We start from the raw sequence: 17402 nt of genomic DNA on the forward strand, positions 1-17402 counted from the left end.
AAGTCTGACAGTGACCTGAAGATGTGACCTCTAGTACTGATACAGCTGTGCCAGCCAGGCAGAGCCATAGTCTTCTGTGTGCAAGAGTCTGAAAGTATTATATTCCCCTCTTGGCATTGTTTATCCCATGTATCCCATCATCCCTGATTTGTTATTTCTTTCCTTGTTCTCGCTGCCCCACTGTTCTCATTCCCCCTGGATGACACCTGTGTGCACCGTGAGGTGTGGGCAGCTCGTGCCACGGTGCCTCAAAACTGCCCTGACTCTGGGTTTGGGGGCAGAGGAAACAAATTTCCCCCAACTTGCAATAGGGTTGGAAAGAGGGGAGGTGAGGGAACTGCTCGATGTGGGTACGTGGGTTAAGTGTCTCTGTGCCTGTCCTGGTGTGTTCTGCTTGCAGGAAAAGTCAGTGTGATATTGAACGTGCTGGTCTTTGATATCTCTGTGGCTCCTATAAAAACCTCTGCAAATTGAATTCACAGCACAGCTTCTTATCTCCTGAAAGGAAGATGTAACAGCATCATCTTGTGTTTTAGCCAGACGTTTTCCCTCAACACTTCCCCATTTCTACACTAAGGGAAAAACAAATGTTGAGTCTTTTTTTTTCCCCTCCTGTTTGAAACATTAAGAGCCCTTCACACAAAGCAGCTCAAGTGCAGAAGAATTAATTGGGGAAATTAGGTTGTGCTGTATTCCTGGCATTTTCTCAGAAACAGTAATTGCCCTAATTCTCCACCCTGTCAAGACCTGCATCCGCACCCTGTTTTCCTCCTCCCCTTTTCCTCACTGCCTACCTGTTTTTCTCCTGCTTGAGTTGCTGTTTTCATGCTGTTGCCATTTATTTCATTCCAGTAATGAGAGGGATGTGGCAGGTGAAGAGCTCTCACAATCTGGTGACATCTTCTTTGAAGCACAGGCACAAAAGAGCAGTTTGTTTTTGGGAAATAAAAACTCCCTGCTCTGGTACTTGACCTCCACGCTCACCTCTTCTCCTGCTCGGGGTATGTTACTGCTGTCATTGCAAGTCATTTGGCTCAGGGTTTTTGTTTAATAGAGTCTCAATATTCACCTAAACAGTGACCTCCATGCTTAACCTCTCTGTGTTCCTCCAAACCACCCAAACCCTCACACACTTACTGAGAACTAATCAAACTCAGGATCTTTCAATCAAATCTCAGCCCCACTCCCAGGCATTTGAATTGAGGCTTTTGATTTCTCCCAACCACTGGGCTGAGATCCAGAGGCCTGAGAACTCAAAGCCTTTCAGTTTAGCTTCCTGATGGTTTTTAACCTTCAATTTGCAGAGATCATAGATGTAGCCAAACAGGGAGGAACATTTTTTTTGTTCAATATTTCCTAAAACACCTGGTGATATACATGGCAGGTTCGGATTCGATGGAGATGACTCTTCCAGTCTTCCCCATGCTGACTGGACTTTGGCTGCTCTTAAAAGCTGTCCAGGCTGATCTCTGCTTTCCTGAGAGCTGGAGAGAGTGCTGGGAGTAACCAGTCAAATGCTGGAGCCAAGTGAGAGCTAGTGATACCATCCCCAGAAGTCAAGAGATTCAGTTCAGTTCAGAAAGCTGGGGTTGTTTCTCAGTGCAGCCAAACTACCAAACCTGTGCAGTAAAAACTTGAGACAGCAAATTTCCTGCAGGGAGTTCAAGAGCCCTTTCCTTCAAAGCAATTTCCTTCCCATAAAACTTAACTAGGGAGGGCAGAACTCTTTTCCATTTTCAGTGTTCCCTGGGTGCAGCCAACAGATCCAGGGAGGCAAGAGAAGCTACTTGTGATCCCCATCCATCCTTGAGTAATTTTCCCCTCCCTCTGACTATAAGACTGTTTTTTCCCTCTGTTCTAATTTTTTTTTTAATCCAAGTGTGATTCCCAACACCTGCTAGAGGCTGCCTGCATGCAGTGTGCTTGCTTCCTCCTGCTGTCCCCCCTTGGAACATCCCATTAGCCTGAAAGCTGTGACACATAGGGAAAAGAACACAATGCCTCATTTTGAGCCATGAAAGACTCTCCCATGGTGGAGATCCATCCAAAAGTGTCACCAGAAACAAAAGGATTTTGTAAGGTCAGGTCATAGAAGCTGATGGTTCCTGGGTTTTACCAAGGTGGCCTGATTTAAACTACAGCTACAGCAGAAGGAGGTAGAGAACCATATGCCAGCAAGCTTCATTATTCCAGCATAGGTGGACCAGAAAGAGTATGGGTCCTTCTCAGCATATGGAAATGAACAGCTCATGCTTTGGGAGGAGCACTGCCACTTGCAATTGAGGGTAACCAGGATGTGTAAATGTAAAACTCTCCCCCCTCGTTTTGTTGTTGTTGAACCCATTTCCTCACTTCATCCCAGCTGGCCCCTGGCCTCTTCCTGCCTTGCCACCTGCAGGACCATGATCTCAGCTCTCCTTTATCATGGGTACAGCCAAGGGATCACATATTGGTCAGGAAAGGTGGGCAGCATCCCCAAACCTCAGTATCATCAGCAAAAGAACTGGAGGCAGAGAAGTTATTAGCCAGTTTAGTGAGAGCAAGGATAAATTACGCTTTGCTTCAAGACAAACTGAAGACCTTTCTAGAAAAATTAAGATGCAAGTATCTTCATCAACCTCCTTAATTAAGATGCTTGCATGGAATTAAACCACTGTTTTTCATTTTTCTCCTGATTCCTGCATGGTCAGAGTTTCTGTAGACTTTCCCCTCCCAATATCCCCCCAGTTTCATGGTCCTGCCTCTCTCACAGCCCCAGCAAGTTCCCTCTCCCTGCCAGCTGGATGGAGAAAGCCCCTATTTGCAAGCAGCTGTCCTTAATACATAGGCTGTTTAGGGCTCAGCTGTCAAAGAGATCATGTTCAATGTAAAATCAAGGGGCAACGATGCACAAAATTGCACACACACATGAAATGGGAATCTTTTCTCAGTGCGTGTTGAGCTTTGAACGCTTAAGTGATTCCACCTCTCTCTTCCCCATCCAATTATGTGGGCAACACATGATAAGATTGCTAAAGGAATTAGCAAGAAAAATCTGTATACTGCCTAATCAATACTGTTCTCAGCAGAAGGCATCTCCCCTCTGGCCTCAGCCATGTTCTCATTTGCCCTCTGAAAAACACAGGTCCACCTTCTCTATTTGGGCAGTGGTGACCAAGTGGAACAACAGCAGTGTGTCTGTTGAAAATGATTGTAGTTTCAGAGTTTCTTCCTTGCCTTAAAAAAGCCCCAAAACCTAAAAAAAAACAAAAAACCAACAAAACCCAAAATGTTGTAGAGCCCTGCCAAACACATATTTCAGGGTTTTAAAGAGGTTTGCTGTGTAGGCCAGAGAGACTTTCCATCCCTTTCCGCTGTATGGCCTTACAGGAATGGTCAGCAACCTTATAAGCAAAGACAAGGAATGATAATTTTTCTGAGCATCACTGAGGCAAGACGCCAGATTTTATGGGCCACCAGACTGATCCAATATAGCAAATCCTGTGTTCCACTGTGGATTCTGAGACCAAATTATCAATTAATGTGAAGCATTAAAAAATTCAAATCCCTTTTAGTTCCCTGCAGTCATTAGTGACAAGATGCAATATCTATAGCTCAAATGCTTTGCCAGCATCCCCTGGCAGCAAGGCAGAAACTTCATTCCTATTTTTTCAAACATATACAAAGAAAACATATGAGATCAGTGTTTTTTACAGTCAAATTCGGCTGCCTGTCCATATTTACTTAGATGGAGGAATAAATCAGGTTTGGGTTACTCTTCGGGTCACTTATTTGTTATTGGAATAAATGCATGGTAATAGATCTGACAGAGGAAGATGTTTCCCTTTCAGCTCTGTGTTTGAGGTAGAATTTGCTTTGTTCTGCACTATATTATATCGATGTTTTTTTCCCCACTGCTGGATGACTTCATTTGCTCTGCTTCTTTCCAGCTTCCATACCTCTGCCACAGCTGGCTTTAGGATACAGCTTTTTGCATAGATTTCTCTTTTCCCCCAACTGTAACACTGTAATGCAGAAGCAATTTTAAACAACCAGCATGAACCAATTTTCTAAACCTTTCCCCCACCCATTTCCTACCTCAACTTTTTGGGAAGAGGCATGAGTCAGTCATTCTAGGGGCAATTCCCCAAGCAGAATGAGCTGTCATCTACATTTAGCAGCTCAGTTTCCACTGCTAGTGCAGGGTGGGAAGGTGCCAGGGCAATGACCATCTGGACACACCCTGAGGGTGTATTTTGTGAGTTCCCCAGTTAGCTCTCAGCCTGAGCGCCTCAGTAACCCAGTGAGAAGTGTGTTACACCAAATCACCATGCTCAACAACTGCCCTTCCATCTTGGAATTTTGTCATCTTTTTGTCCCAGTGGGAACACAAACAAGCTCACTAGAAAGTCAGCAGAGCTTATGCCAGTCCTTCACTCTCAATTTGCTCACTGAGATCCCTATCCATTTTCCTCTCTCCCATTCTCCAAATCTCTCCTACTTTGATGCAGAGGAAAATGTAGTGCTGCATTTCCTGCTCCAGCATTTTGCTTCCCTTGTCCCTTCCTAAGCTCCAGTTTTGTGAGCGCTGGCAGGTTTGTGGGTGATTGGAAGCTGTGGGTTTAGGTATTTTCTTCCCCAACCTGTGACAGTACTGATGGGACGAAGACTTTTGGGCAAGTGTAGGGTGATGTGTGAGGTGCTTCACTGGTACATTTGGCCAACAATACCCTTGACTCTGGCTAGCCTGAGTTTGCTTGAGTAAAGATATCAGGCCTGAGTCTTGTTCTGCTGGCAGAGGCAGATGAGTCCCTGCACTGTGCCCAGGACGGCTGGCAATGGGCAAGGAGCAGGATGCTTAAGTACTAGATATGGAGAAACTGCTCAAGCATCCTAAAACTTATCTTGTCTGGAGAAGAATTCTGCGTCCCCCAAGGGATGACATTCTAGGTGGCTTCTCAGACCAAGGAGAAGTTTCAGGAGGCTGAGTCCCCCTTGATTGTTGCCCAGCTCACCCTCCCTCTGCACTGGTGCATGTGATTGTGTGGGGGCAAGGTGGTGGTGACTGGGGCCAGAAGGTCTCACCTGCCCCTTGCCCTCACAGCAAGGGCTGCATAGTGTTGGGATGTTGCAGCCAGTGAAAGACTTATGGTTCAGTTAAAGACATACCCTTTCCCTTCTTGTCCCCTTGCTTCATCCCCCCCATCCCTCCCTCCCTCTCTCACCCTTCCCTTCTCTTTTGTTTGTCTCCTTCCCTTGTTTTCACCCATTCACTGTCAGGAAGGGCCGCGTCCGAAGGGCCAGTTCAGCGCAGCGTGGCAGCGACAGAGACTGGCACCGCCGGCAGCTGCAACAGTGAGTGCATCTCGAACCCTGGGGCAGCTGGAAGCGGGGGACTGGTGCTGCTTGAGCATGAAATGACACCTGGGGTTGAGTGGCTCTGGGACTAGATCGGGTCTAGAGTGTTTTGGCAGCAAAGGGGCTCTTGTCTGTGGTGGGAACTGCACACGTTTCTACTTTAGCGGCTCTCTGGGGCTTCTTTGTGTGGTGAGATTTTGTGGGATCAACGGAGAAGTCCTCAGTGCAACCTTCCTCTGTGAGTAACTAGGCTGTGCCTGCACTAGTGGACAGTGCAGGCTGTCCTCAGGCTCTGCTGGCAGCAAGTGCAGCAGGTTTTGTCTCTGTGCAGCTAAACCACCCCGTGACTCCAAGCAGCATGGCATTTGCACTGTTCACTGGGACTGTCCCCTCAACAGCTGTTTGGATGGTCAAATTGTCATGGACTAAAACCAGACCATTTGAACAGCTGGACTGTCAGATGCCAGCCCTGACACTTTTCTCTGCTGGTCTGGACACCTTTCTCTGTACCTGACCAGTTGGGTGCCTGCAGCTCCAGTTGAGTGACTATCAGCTATCACTGCCCACTGCTGGTCCCACCCCTTGCCCAGCGGGGAGACAGTGAGGGATTGGTGGAAGTTTGAAGCTCTGACAGAGCAGCAGAGTTTGGTTTTGCCAAGGCAGTGGCTGATGGGAACCTTGTGAACTGTGTGAGCCTGCTGAGGGCTGGTTACACCTCTGTCTACCCTGCCCTCCCTCCCACAGAGCCAAGCCAGCATCCCGTAGTGCTGCAGCCTCTGTGTAGGATCCTCAGCCCGATATGTCCCCAGCTGTCACAGCATCACAGAAGCCTCCTCCAGCCAGCTGGAGGGTGAGCTGCAGAAGCCTGTGAGAGGTACAAACATAAAACTTGGTTGTCCTGTGGGGTTTTGCTGCTGGCACACAACACAATGCTCTGTTGATCCAGACAGTTAGGGAGCCTTTGCTTGAGCCCATTCTGGAAGTGGAACGATCTAATCCACCCAAGCTGCAGAGCAGTTAGGACTCCTTGTAAATTAGGACTTTATTTCTCAATAGCTTCCCTGTGCCAGCAATCCCAGAGAGATGGGCATAAATATTTACAAAGTAGCCATGGCAGGGATAAATTACTGGGTCCAATTACCCAAACCTCCCAGTGGCATTGCAAGGGGAGGTATGTGCTTCTGGCCAGGTGATGCAGGACTGGCTGTCCCACCACCCCGTGTCACGACCACTCCTCCTGCTCCAGCAAATGCCTGCATAGTTTTAAGTAGCTGAGTGGATCTTGCAGATTGAAGGAGCAAGTTTCTGGCACTTCCTGACTGTTGCCAGAATCACGCGGGAGTGCGAGTTCAGATATTGCTGATTTTGCAGGGGATATGTCAGCAGACAAGATTTGCCACTGAAAGGTGATTTTGTTACGTTTATGCCTTTCTGAGCCAAAATTGAATTGTGGGGTGTGGATGGGAATTTAGTTCTAAGCACTGATGTAATTTTGTATCCTTGGCCCTGAAGGCAGTTTTAAAAAAATTATTTTCCCCTGTGCCCTGACACTCTTTTTTTGCCTTTGAATCATGTCCTTATGACAGAACAAATACTAGGGTTGACCTTTGCAATGTGACATAATAATATGTGATTTCTTTATAGCTCTTTTCATCCAAAATTCTTGGCACACTATGAATCTGATCTTGCAACCACTTGCCACTGGGCTTAGCACTCACTGCTCCAAGCAATCCCTAGGGAAGCCAGAGGAGCACAGAAGTGCTATACTTGAAGGATCAGGACTTAGAGAAATGTAGCACATGTCTGTGAATAGCCATATTTTGGAGAGAGAAAGCCTTACCTTCTGATTTATTATTTTTATTTGCTATTAGAGTGCCATGCCCAGCACTAACATGACAGCCTCCTCTTGGTTACAGTGTCATGGCAGGTAATCCTGGGGCTGTGTTCATAGCTGTTATCTACCACCCTCTTGCCTTTTTATTATTATTTTTTTTCCAGCTCTAAAAGCATGTTAATTAATAAAATCCCTTAGCTTATCCTGCACCATTTGATCCTGCAGAAATCACAGCATTTTATCTTATTAGCAAGTAGGAATTAAAGAATTAAAACTACTCAGGGGGGAAAAAAAGAACATAATCTCTTTCCCTGGTCATCCCTTGTGAAACAACCTTGCACCACGCCCTTAGAAACCCCAAGCTCAGCCCCCGTGGCTTGACAGAGGATGGAAATCCCAAATCAGTGAGTGCTTGATCTGAAAACCACTTTGTGTTCTGCTATTCCTGCTATGAAAGGGAGAACCCAGTAGGTGCATGGAGAAGAGTCCAGCAGTGAGATCCCAGCCTTGGACTGGGCTGCAGGTCCATTCCATGCTACTGTTGTCCTCTGCTGCCATAGAAAATTCAGTTAGTTCTCCTGTGCCTCAGTTTCACATTGTTGAAAGGTGATCCCTGCTCATCCTCACCAAGGAGATTCACATGAAAAAAAAGATTACAAGGGATGCAATCATTATGGTGTTGGGAAACAGGTAAGTACCTTAGGAATATGTGGGGAATCTGAGAGCTGAGACATTTGTGGTGATGTTGCAAAGAGTGAATTTTGGAAGAACTTAGTAGCTGTAAAATTCAAAGAGTGAAGCAGGTAGGATCCTTGCACCCACCTCTGCTTGGTATGTTCAAGATGGGTAGAATCAGGAAGGAGAACTTCTCCACCTTCTTTTTGATGGGAAGTGGTTAAATCTGGGGATGGAGACCCACTAACCATCACTAGGTGTCTACACACCTCAGCACTGTTTGCCATCAGTAGAGCACTGCATCTTCCCCACAATTTTAAAAAAATTCCTTAAAAAATAAATTCGTTAGGAGTAAAGAGATCTGGAAGGGATTCCCTGGATCATCAAATCCAATCCCCTGCTGCATCAATCACATCAGATTTATCCTTTTCATAATCAAGCACCACTATTAAATGTGCTCCTAAGGGAAGACAGTCCCAGAATCTCATTGCTTTAAATTGGAGATGCTCCTGATTTCCAGCCTGTGCTTAGTCATGGCCCGTTTGTTAAACAGCAGGTACCTGGCACAGAAGCAAGAAATTTAACACAGTTTTCTTAAAATAACCACCCAGAAATTCTATCCACAAAAAAATGCTGAGGTTGCAAAAGAGAACGTGCAAGGTCAGGTAATGATAATGGGGAGGCCTGAGCTCACACTTGCCTCTGCCTTGTAGTACACACTTCACATAATCGCCTGCCGTTAAAGCTTGTCTGGTCCAGGTGAGGTACAAGGCAAAAGTACTCACAGAACAAAGGAACTTCTTTGCTGTTCTTCACCAGCATATTCATTGTATAATCCTCTATCTTTTTTTGCCAGGTATAACTAGCTAAACGTTTATAAATAAGCTAAACATTTTACTATTTTTTCTTTTGCTGGCAGGCTTTTCCATCCCATTTATATTTTCACTGTACAAGCCATCACCTGCACTGCATTCTTGAGAAGTCAATGAGTTCATAGAATCATGAAATGGTTTAGTTTGGAAGGGACATTAAAGACCATCTCGTCCAACCCCTCAGTCCTTGTGGGCAGGGATACCTTCCACTAGACCAGGTTGCTCAAAACCCCATCCAACCTGGTCTCGAACACTTCCAAGGGTGGAGTTGCACTGCCCCATTTTACAGATTAGGAAAGAAATTCCAGAGCTATCAGCCATACAAACCCATGGAGCTGCAAGGGCAACTTCCCCCCTCCAAAATGCCCCTGGCTTTATCCAGTGCAGTCTGAGTCACTCCAAACCATGTAATTGCTGGTGCAGCAGTCTGCCCTGTGGCACACAGTGTACAATGCATGTCATGGAAATGATGGGATGCTCTAGACCTATGACTTGTCTAGTTAGTTAAACAGAGTGCACAATAAATGGATAGAGGAGAGAACTACTGAGTGCAGACTGAGGCACAAAACCTCAGTGTTACCCATTAGATGTGACCCAGCCTAGCTGTGACCCAATGGCACAGGAACTCAGTGCTTAGCTCGGGCCTCTGCTGCACAGCATGGCCAGAGTGACTAAGGAGAAGGCATTTTTTGCCAAAACCAGGTTTGGAACTAGGACGCTGCAATTCCATGTTTGCTTATTTAACTTGGCAGGTGTTCAAGTGAAACAGGCACAGAGGGGAGGTGTCAGAGCTGATCTCGGTACCCGCATGTGGGATTTTGACTTTCTATTTCAGTGCTCCTGTTTAGAAAAGAAATGCATGCAAACCACCCCCCTCTCCTCTTTTTTTTTTTTTTTTAAAGCACTATTTAAATGTCATGAGAATGATACAGTGCCCACCTTAATGTGCCTAACAAATTAAAATATTTTATTAGCCTATAATCTGAAAATCATTACTGTGCTTACTATAAAAAACTGAAGGTCTTCAGAGGGAATGATGTCAGTGGGTCTAAAATGTATGCAAATGTATTCCACTGCTACAAAGGTACCAGGGGTCAGACAGGCAGTCCCCAGCCCTAGGGCAACAGGCTGTTAGTGTGGGAGGGAATGAAATGCATCTCATAGTGGGGAGGGAGAAAATGGATCTCTTGGCTGATTTTCCTGGAGTTTTGCAGGGTGAATGCCTGGGGCTGTGCCTGGCTGGTTGGGATGGTTTCAGAGGGAAGCGTTCATTGGTGCTGCTCCCACGCAGTGAGAGTAAGGAAGCACTCCAGACGGCTCATCCCAGTCATGGAAGAGCTGCTTGGAACCTCTGGCCCTATCCTGCTTGCACGGACAGCATGGGGGCCTGCTCCCCTCAGGCAGAGACATGCCTCCTGTGTGCACTTCCTCCTGCAGATGACTCTGGATGTGTCCCTCCAAATAACTGATTCCTAGCACAGGACAGGCAGAGACAGCTGCATCTAAGAAAGTGGCCCATTCCCACTGTCCCAGCGGCAGTGCTGGTTACTCCTCACCGCCCTGGGCAAGTGTCAAATGGTTCAAAGATTAATTACCATTTAACCGGCTGTATTTCCATCTCAGTGGAAGGCTTCAGTGGAAAAGACAGGAGTACTGGGATCATTTACCCCGGTATTACACAGGAGATTACCCTGTGCTTACGAGGTCACCCGTTACCGTGTAATTAGACCTCCAACGCAGAGAAGTCCGCGATAGGTTTCCAAACCACTCTTCTTCCCTGTGTCAGAGAAGCAGAGGGATGGCAGCAAAGTGCAGGCTAAAGCCTCATTAGGTGCATTTAAAGCTGTTAAATGGTTTAAAATTCAAGCTGGGGGAGGTGCAATTAGAGGGCAGCAAGGCCACCTGTACCTGTCAGAGAGAGGGAGGGGGAAAAAACCCAGAGCAGTTTGTCCAGGAAAGGCGGCAAAGCCAAAACAGAAAAGAGGGCTGTGAGGGGGCTTCCTGTGCCAAGTGGCTGAACAGCAGCAGCTGCTGCTGCTCTTCAAGTTACAGCAGGATCAATTTTGCCAGTGGTGGAGGGCTCTGCTGAGCCACAGACCCTGCCCTGTAGGATGATATCCATGGAGTCATGGAGGATGATGCAGAGGGGATGTCCTGTGGGTCAGCACAATGGGTGGACAGCAGGACACCCTCCCCATGCCTGCTGCCTCTTGCTCCAGACTGCTTTCCTCCATTTCTCACATGCACCCAAATCAAACTCCTACTCATAGAGCATTTGGAAGAATGACAAATGCCTTTGATTATCAAGCACAAATTCAAGTGGCAGCTCATTGTACCTCTCGTGTGGCTAATAAAGCACCGAGCCCATTCTGATCAATATACAGCAAGTAGCGCTGTAAAGTGAGATTGTGCCAGCCCCAGGCCACGTTGCATTTTGTCTTAATAAACCATGTCCTCTTCGAACCAAGCACAGTCTCTTGTGGGGCAGCAGCTGCCTAGAAAATGTGGGTTTCAGTGTGCCAGTGAAACAAATGATCTTCTGAAGCCCTCCATGTAAAGAACCCAAGTCAAAGCATGAAGTGTGTTCCTCTACAGCAATCATTATTTTAAATACTCTTTCGTGAAACAATCACATGTCCCCCACTCAGCTCTACAACCTCTGGAAGGTGTGGCAGAAACAAAGACAGTGTAAAGCCATTGATTACTGAGGACAAAAAAGAGCTGTATGTAAATACTTTGTCTAAAGAATGACCAGAGTGGGAGATGTGCTACGTGATTGCAAATATTTACGAAGTGATGAGCTTGAAGGTTAGAAAATGTTGAGAGAAATATATGAAACTTAGCACGGGGATAATGCGGTGAGGATGAGAGTGGGGAAAATCAGTGTGGCAAGCAAGAAATTTCCATCGTGTAGGCAAGATTTGCTTGTGATTTCCTGAGGGAGGCTGTGGGTTGTTCACCGGGATATATGGATTGGCACCCATCAATACCTTAGCAAATCCTTTAGGGCCTGGTCTCACAATGGAAAGAGGGAAGAATGGAATTTAATAAGGGTTTTTTTTTCAGCTCTACTCTTTGGGCTGTAAAGTGTTTTCATAGGCCAACATGCGTGTCATTGCCGGTGCATGCTGCACACACATACCTAACGCTCCTGGGCTAGAGCGGCTTATCCAGAGGCAGCAAAAGCAGCCGAGGCTTTAAGCCCAGCATTTGTAGTCACGTTTATCCTTGAAGTAAATGCTCCAGCAATGACATAATTGAGGACTGTCCTGTCTGCTCAGCATATGTGTGCAGGGGTCATTCATTCTGTCCGACACTGCAGAACATTAGCGGTTTCTTAGACTCACTTTCTCCTTCCGTCCTTCCGCTTGTGGCTAACCCTAATGGAGAGCTGGTGGCTAGAGACTCCTCTAGGAAAACTTGCCTGGTTTGGAGAGCTGACCATCTAGAAGCAGTTCTGTATTAGGGGCAAAACTAGTCAGATGTGTCCTACCGGGTGCTGGGTTTGTGCAATGGTCCCAGCGGGGCTCGCTGGGATGGAGTGTCTGGATGGCTGCAGGAAGGGGAGCAGAATATAACTAGTGATATCTGTGATGGCCACTTAGTGCTCGAGGGCTTTAATGGCATCTGGGAACCAGGTTCCTGTGTTTGTGGGTTTGCTTATTTATTTATGCTCCTGGCTAAATAAAGTAGGGAGGAAGAATTTTAACACAGTGGTTAAAATGCACGGGACTGCAGCAGCTCTGTCCTACTCAAGGGCATCCGGGAAACTTGATAAAGAATGGAGGGAACCTCAATGCACAGAACGTCTCAGCTGGAAAAATAGAGAGGAAGAGGATGCAGAGCTTGATTCCTTCAAATTTTCAAATTTAGCTTGTTTTCCAGCAGAATCCTGCAGCCAAAACCCACCCTCACCATCTGCATGTGCCACCATTTTGGCTATTGCTGGTTTTAGTTCTTCCCATTCCCAGTGCTGCTGCTGCTCCCACATGACAGCAGTGATCAGATGGGTGCTGTCACTGTCTTCTCCTGTGCCTGGCTCTCTTGGGCTGCTGTCACCATCGGCAGCCTCTGCTCTCCTTGCCACGCCAGCTTTGGACAGGGATGCTTGAGTCAGTCATGTGTAGAACCTATCAGTGGCAACCTCCCCCAGTTTAGGTCTGAGGAAGTTCAGCCATGAACATCATTATCTCCAGTGTGTCTCTACGGTGGTCTGACTCATGGGGGTGGGGGTTGTGCAGATTGGAATTTGCCTCTGCTGTGAAATGCAGCTCTGAATTCAGCAGTGCCAAAGCTGGCACAGCTTTCCCACCGACACTGATGAGTTTAATCACATCATTAGTAGGTGTGACACTGCAGCCTCTGATGATGAGCTGTTTATTTTAACATGGCTTGCAGTGTGTTTCTCTGAGATGCCATCTGTGCCTGCACTGCCTTCATTAGGAGAGAAAGCCCATGTGTCTTCTGATGTTGGTCTGTATTTCAGTGATGTTTCCCTGCTGAGAAACCACTGTTCAACTAGAGGGTGAAAACTCTGAAGGAAAGCATCAACACCCAAAATGCTTAAAGAGGCCAAATAGACCATTAGGAAGTGCACTGACAATCCTCAGTTGGTCTATGTGAAACTGGCTAGAAGGAATGATCTAGTTATTTTATTCCTGAAAGGTTTTTATCTTGGTAAAACACTAAGGCCCCATCTTTTAATCTAAAGTGCTGTAAGTTTTGGGGAAAGCAAGGAACAGATTTTAATTTTTAATATACTTTCAATTTTTGTACCTCCATACTATGATTGCACATAGAATTCTCTGGGTTGCTTGTCCAGGTTTTAGATACAAAAGCTATTAAGATTTGTGGGTGCAAATCAGAACATATAATATTCCCCCTTAAAAACTCCACAGTATATGTTGTATATATAATTAACTATATACTATATATCCAGCTCTATATTTCTGTAGCTTCCCTTGATCAACAAACAGGCAGCATGGTGTGCTCAGGGTGTTCCACTGCTCTTAACAAGATTCACAAATGACAAACCAGGCAGGAGCTGCCACATCATGGCCAGCTACACATGAAGAAAAGAGCTGTTCCATAGGGAGATCCATACCCTGCCTTGTATTAGTTTTCTGTCTGTCTGCTGCCAGGACGATGCTCAGTGAATCTGACATTAACAAGAAATAGATTTCCAAACAATCTAGCCTAATGAATTTTGAATATTATTATGATTAATGCCAAGGCAGTTGAACTGATTATCCAGTATCCAGCAGTTAAGTAATGGAGCCTTATCTAAATCATGAGTAGTCCTCAGTCAGGAGTGGCTCTGGCTGCAGTTGAAGATGGAGAGTTGTTGATTATCCAGAGGGGAGTCACTGGCAGGACAGAGACACGATGGAAAGGGAGATTATGAGATACCCATCTGAAAGCATTTTAGCATGGAGTCATCACACATGCAAGTTATTGCTCCTATTTCCTAAGCTGCATTTCTCAGGCCATTTTGAGACTTTGCCTTTATATCACTAGGTAGAGATTTATTGGGCAAATCTTTTCCCTACTTTCCAAAGCCAGGAACTGAGTTGATTTTCATTCCCTGCATCTCCAAAAGAACAGAATCCTAATCTTGCATCATGATGGTTTACCTTAGCTTCTATCTGATTAGCTTTTGAGCTATTAAACATTTCTTGTAGTAATACCAGCAAAATGATAATGCAGATCAATCATGGACAGTTTCTGTTGGCACAAGCAGTCTTAGCACACTTCAGATTCCCTTTGAATCTGGAACCAGCCAAGAGCTGTGCTGTCTTATGGGTTTTGCACCTCTCTGAGCAGGCCTGTCCTAAAAAGGTGTACTATGGTGCAAGGGTCTCCAGCCTGGTGGAGACAAGTTGGTAAATTTATAAGGTGCCTGACAAACTGTCGGAAGGCTGTAGTTTGAATGGATTTAATGGCATTCCCAGCCTCTGCTGTTATCTGGGCATTGTCCAGGAGAAAGGCAGCCCAGATGTGTGCCCATGTTGTGGCTGTGGTGCAGAAGACTGCAGAGGCCACCATCTGCATGCACTCCCTGCACATCTCCCCAGTGCCAACAAGGCAAACCCATCAGAGAATCCTTCCCCAGTGCTACACCACTTTCCTCCTCTGTCTGATATCCTAGTGTGGGGTCTTGTTGTTCTGGACCACAAGAATCTTTCAGTGGATCCAGGGGATCAGGAGGCTGGTCACCTCTCCTTCAGCTGGGAGGGCTCTAGCAGCAACCTTTAGGGCAAGGGCTTAGGACCTACTAGGAGCTGTGGTGGCCTTGATGGTCTCTAGTTTAATTAGGTGCTTTGCAACTGCAGCTGCTCAGCTCCCACATCCCCCCAGCTGAATGAGGCACGGATGGGATTTCTCACAGTTTATGTCCTGGTGTTGGAGATCATGGTTTTTGGAGCTTTTACTTAGATGAACACAAGAAACTGGCTGTTTGTGCAGCTGTTTCCAAGCAGTGGGTGCAGCTGCTTTGAGTTTTGGGAAGAAAGGGGGAAGGATGAGATGTGGCAAGGTGTACACCAAACAGATTATTGGCAAATATAATTAAAAATATATGTGTGATTACTCCTCTGTTTCCCTTTTCTTAACCATCCTTTTCATTACCTCTGGCATTTTTAGGCAGGAGATAATATAACTGAGAGCACTCTTGGGCACAGGCAGCTCTTAGAGCAGTGGTGATTTATCTCAGATCATTTTGAGACAACAGAATTTACCTCTAGCTACAGCCACCCCTCCATGTCTGCCCCCTCATTTGCATAAGTAATTGTCAGCTTGTTAATGGCTCATTAGGAATGCTGAAAACCGTGGGATTAAAACAGGCTCAGTGGAGCAGAGATGGGGGGGGCAAGGCTGCTGTCCCTGCTTCCAAATTACACTGCTTGATTCAACGTGATTCAGAATTACAGGTAATAAAGCAACTAGATTGTTAAATGAAGTAAGGAAAAACAATGTCAATGGCTGGCTTTATTTTTAGAATCATGTTTAAACACAGTATGTGCATCTAGGGGGAACAAACAGTCCCTTGCCAAACAGTCCTACTGACAGCAGGAAGCTCTCTCCCCTTTCTCAGTTTCTTGTTAACCCTGCCTGATCAGTCTTTTCTGTTCCTGAGCAAGTCCTCATAGCTCCTTGCATTACCTCATGGCAGGAACATTTAGTTCCTTTCCCCACTCTCTCTCTGGGCAAATCAAACCCTCTCCCTTCTGCCAGCAGGAAACCAGCATCTCCCCTTCTTTGGGCAAGGCTGGGACACCCGGCCCAGCTCCATGCAAGTAGGAGAAACAGCTCCAGGTTGCTTCATTCATTCTGTAAGTCTCCAAAATCCCTTGAAAATTGCTGTGAGATGTCTTCAGTCACTGGCATGCAGGGAGGCTGCCAGCCTTATGCTGTGGCACTGCCACTGCAATGGAGGAGATGGTTGGTGTAGCCAGTGAGAAACAGGAGAAAATCACATCTGCCATTCCCAGAGAGTGGGGCATGGTGAGGACACAGCTTATTTTCAAGTAATATGAAAAGTCTGATGGAAGCTTTTTGTTGTTTGCTGACCGTGTTTAAACTCACGTTCAGCACTGGCTCTGACAGCAGCGACCGCAAAGGCACGAGGGGTGAAGGCAAGGACAGGGCTATGATGGCTTCTGAATCACTCAGAAGAGGCTCAGCCTGGGCCTGGTATGGCCATAAAGCATGATGCCTTTCAGACAGGAGAACACCTTGGGGATTTTCGGAGGCCAGAGTAATTCTGGCAATGGTGCAGTCTCAGATACAGCAAGCACCATTCTTTCTGGATAAGCTGAAAGGAAATTACAGATAAAGCTCTTGGGAATCATATCCAGTCAAAACTTGCAGTTAAGTTCAGCTACCTCTGATCTAAACTACTTGGGTACTTAAGAGCCCAGTAAGGTGACAGTTAAAACTAGGAAGTGCTGGACAGCTAAGGGTCAGCAAAGCTCAGCTCTGTCTGGCATGTCAGAGTTGATCCCTCTGCTTTGCAAGAGGTGTGGAGGAATCTGTCAGGACTCACAGACGAAAAATACTGTCACACCTGACAGGGAAACATTTCTCAGTGCTTCTGGATCCAGGCTGAAGGCAGGGAAGGAGTGTCTCCTCCTGGATCCCCAGCCATGAGCATGTGCTGCCCTTTACATCGCCCCTGAGAAGACACCTTCTTGTGCCCCAACCTGAACTGACAAACATTGACTCACAAAAGCACGATCTACAGCAGTTTTGTTTGTTGTTTGTTCTTCTCCAAGAGCTCAACTTAGCCAAACAGAGGAGCTTTTCCTGCTGCTTCTTGCTTTCATTGCTTTTTTTTTTTTTTCCCTTGCATCCTCCTGGGTGACCCAGCCACCTGTGGCTCTCATTCATACAAGGCTGTCCAGAAGTGCTGAATTACAGCACATCCTGCCCACAGCAGGAGTCAGAGTGTCCTGATGGGAACATACAGCTGGCTGCTGGGGGAAGGCTCAGAGCTAAGTATCTTCCAGGGATCACCCAGCTCCTAATGCTGAGGTCTAAAGGACACATGTTCTGGTGCAGCCCAGCCTGGGATGGCAGCCAGGTCTGCAATTAAAGAAGGTCCCAGGTCATCCCTACCTACAGCAGCAGGAATGGAGATGGCAATCAGAGAATGTGTGTCTTATCACTAGGCTGAGTGGATTGGA

The 17402-nt window shown here is 46.4% G+C and overlaps 1 protein-coding gene across 3 annotated transcripts in view; it reads left to right on the plus strand.

Moving 5' to 3' along the window:
- NTRK3 (neurotrophic receptor tyrosine kinase 3) overlaps window positions 1-17402 on the plus strand; it is a 222492-nt gene that overhangs the window by 182812 nt on the left and 22278 nt on the right. For 2 of the 3 annotated variants that reach the window (XM_050309944.1, XM_050309945.1), the window contains one exon: window positions 5260-5334. The exons of the other annotated variant lie outside the window; for it this stretch is intronic. In XM_050309944.1, coding sequence (XP_050165901.1) covers window positions 5260-5334 — 75 coding nt within the window. The remainder of the gene's footprint in view (window positions 1-5259; window positions 5335-17402) is intronic. 3 annotated transcript variants of the gene reach the window in all.

This window comes from Myiozetetes cayanensis, unplaced genomic scaffold (assembly GCF_022539395.1).
Source record: "Myiozetetes cayanensis isolate MyiCay16 unplaced genomic scaffold, myiCay2020 scf14, whole genome shotgun sequence".
NCBI lineage: Eukaryota > Metazoa > Chordata > Aves > Passeriformes > Tyrannidae > Myiozetetes > Myiozetetes cayanensis.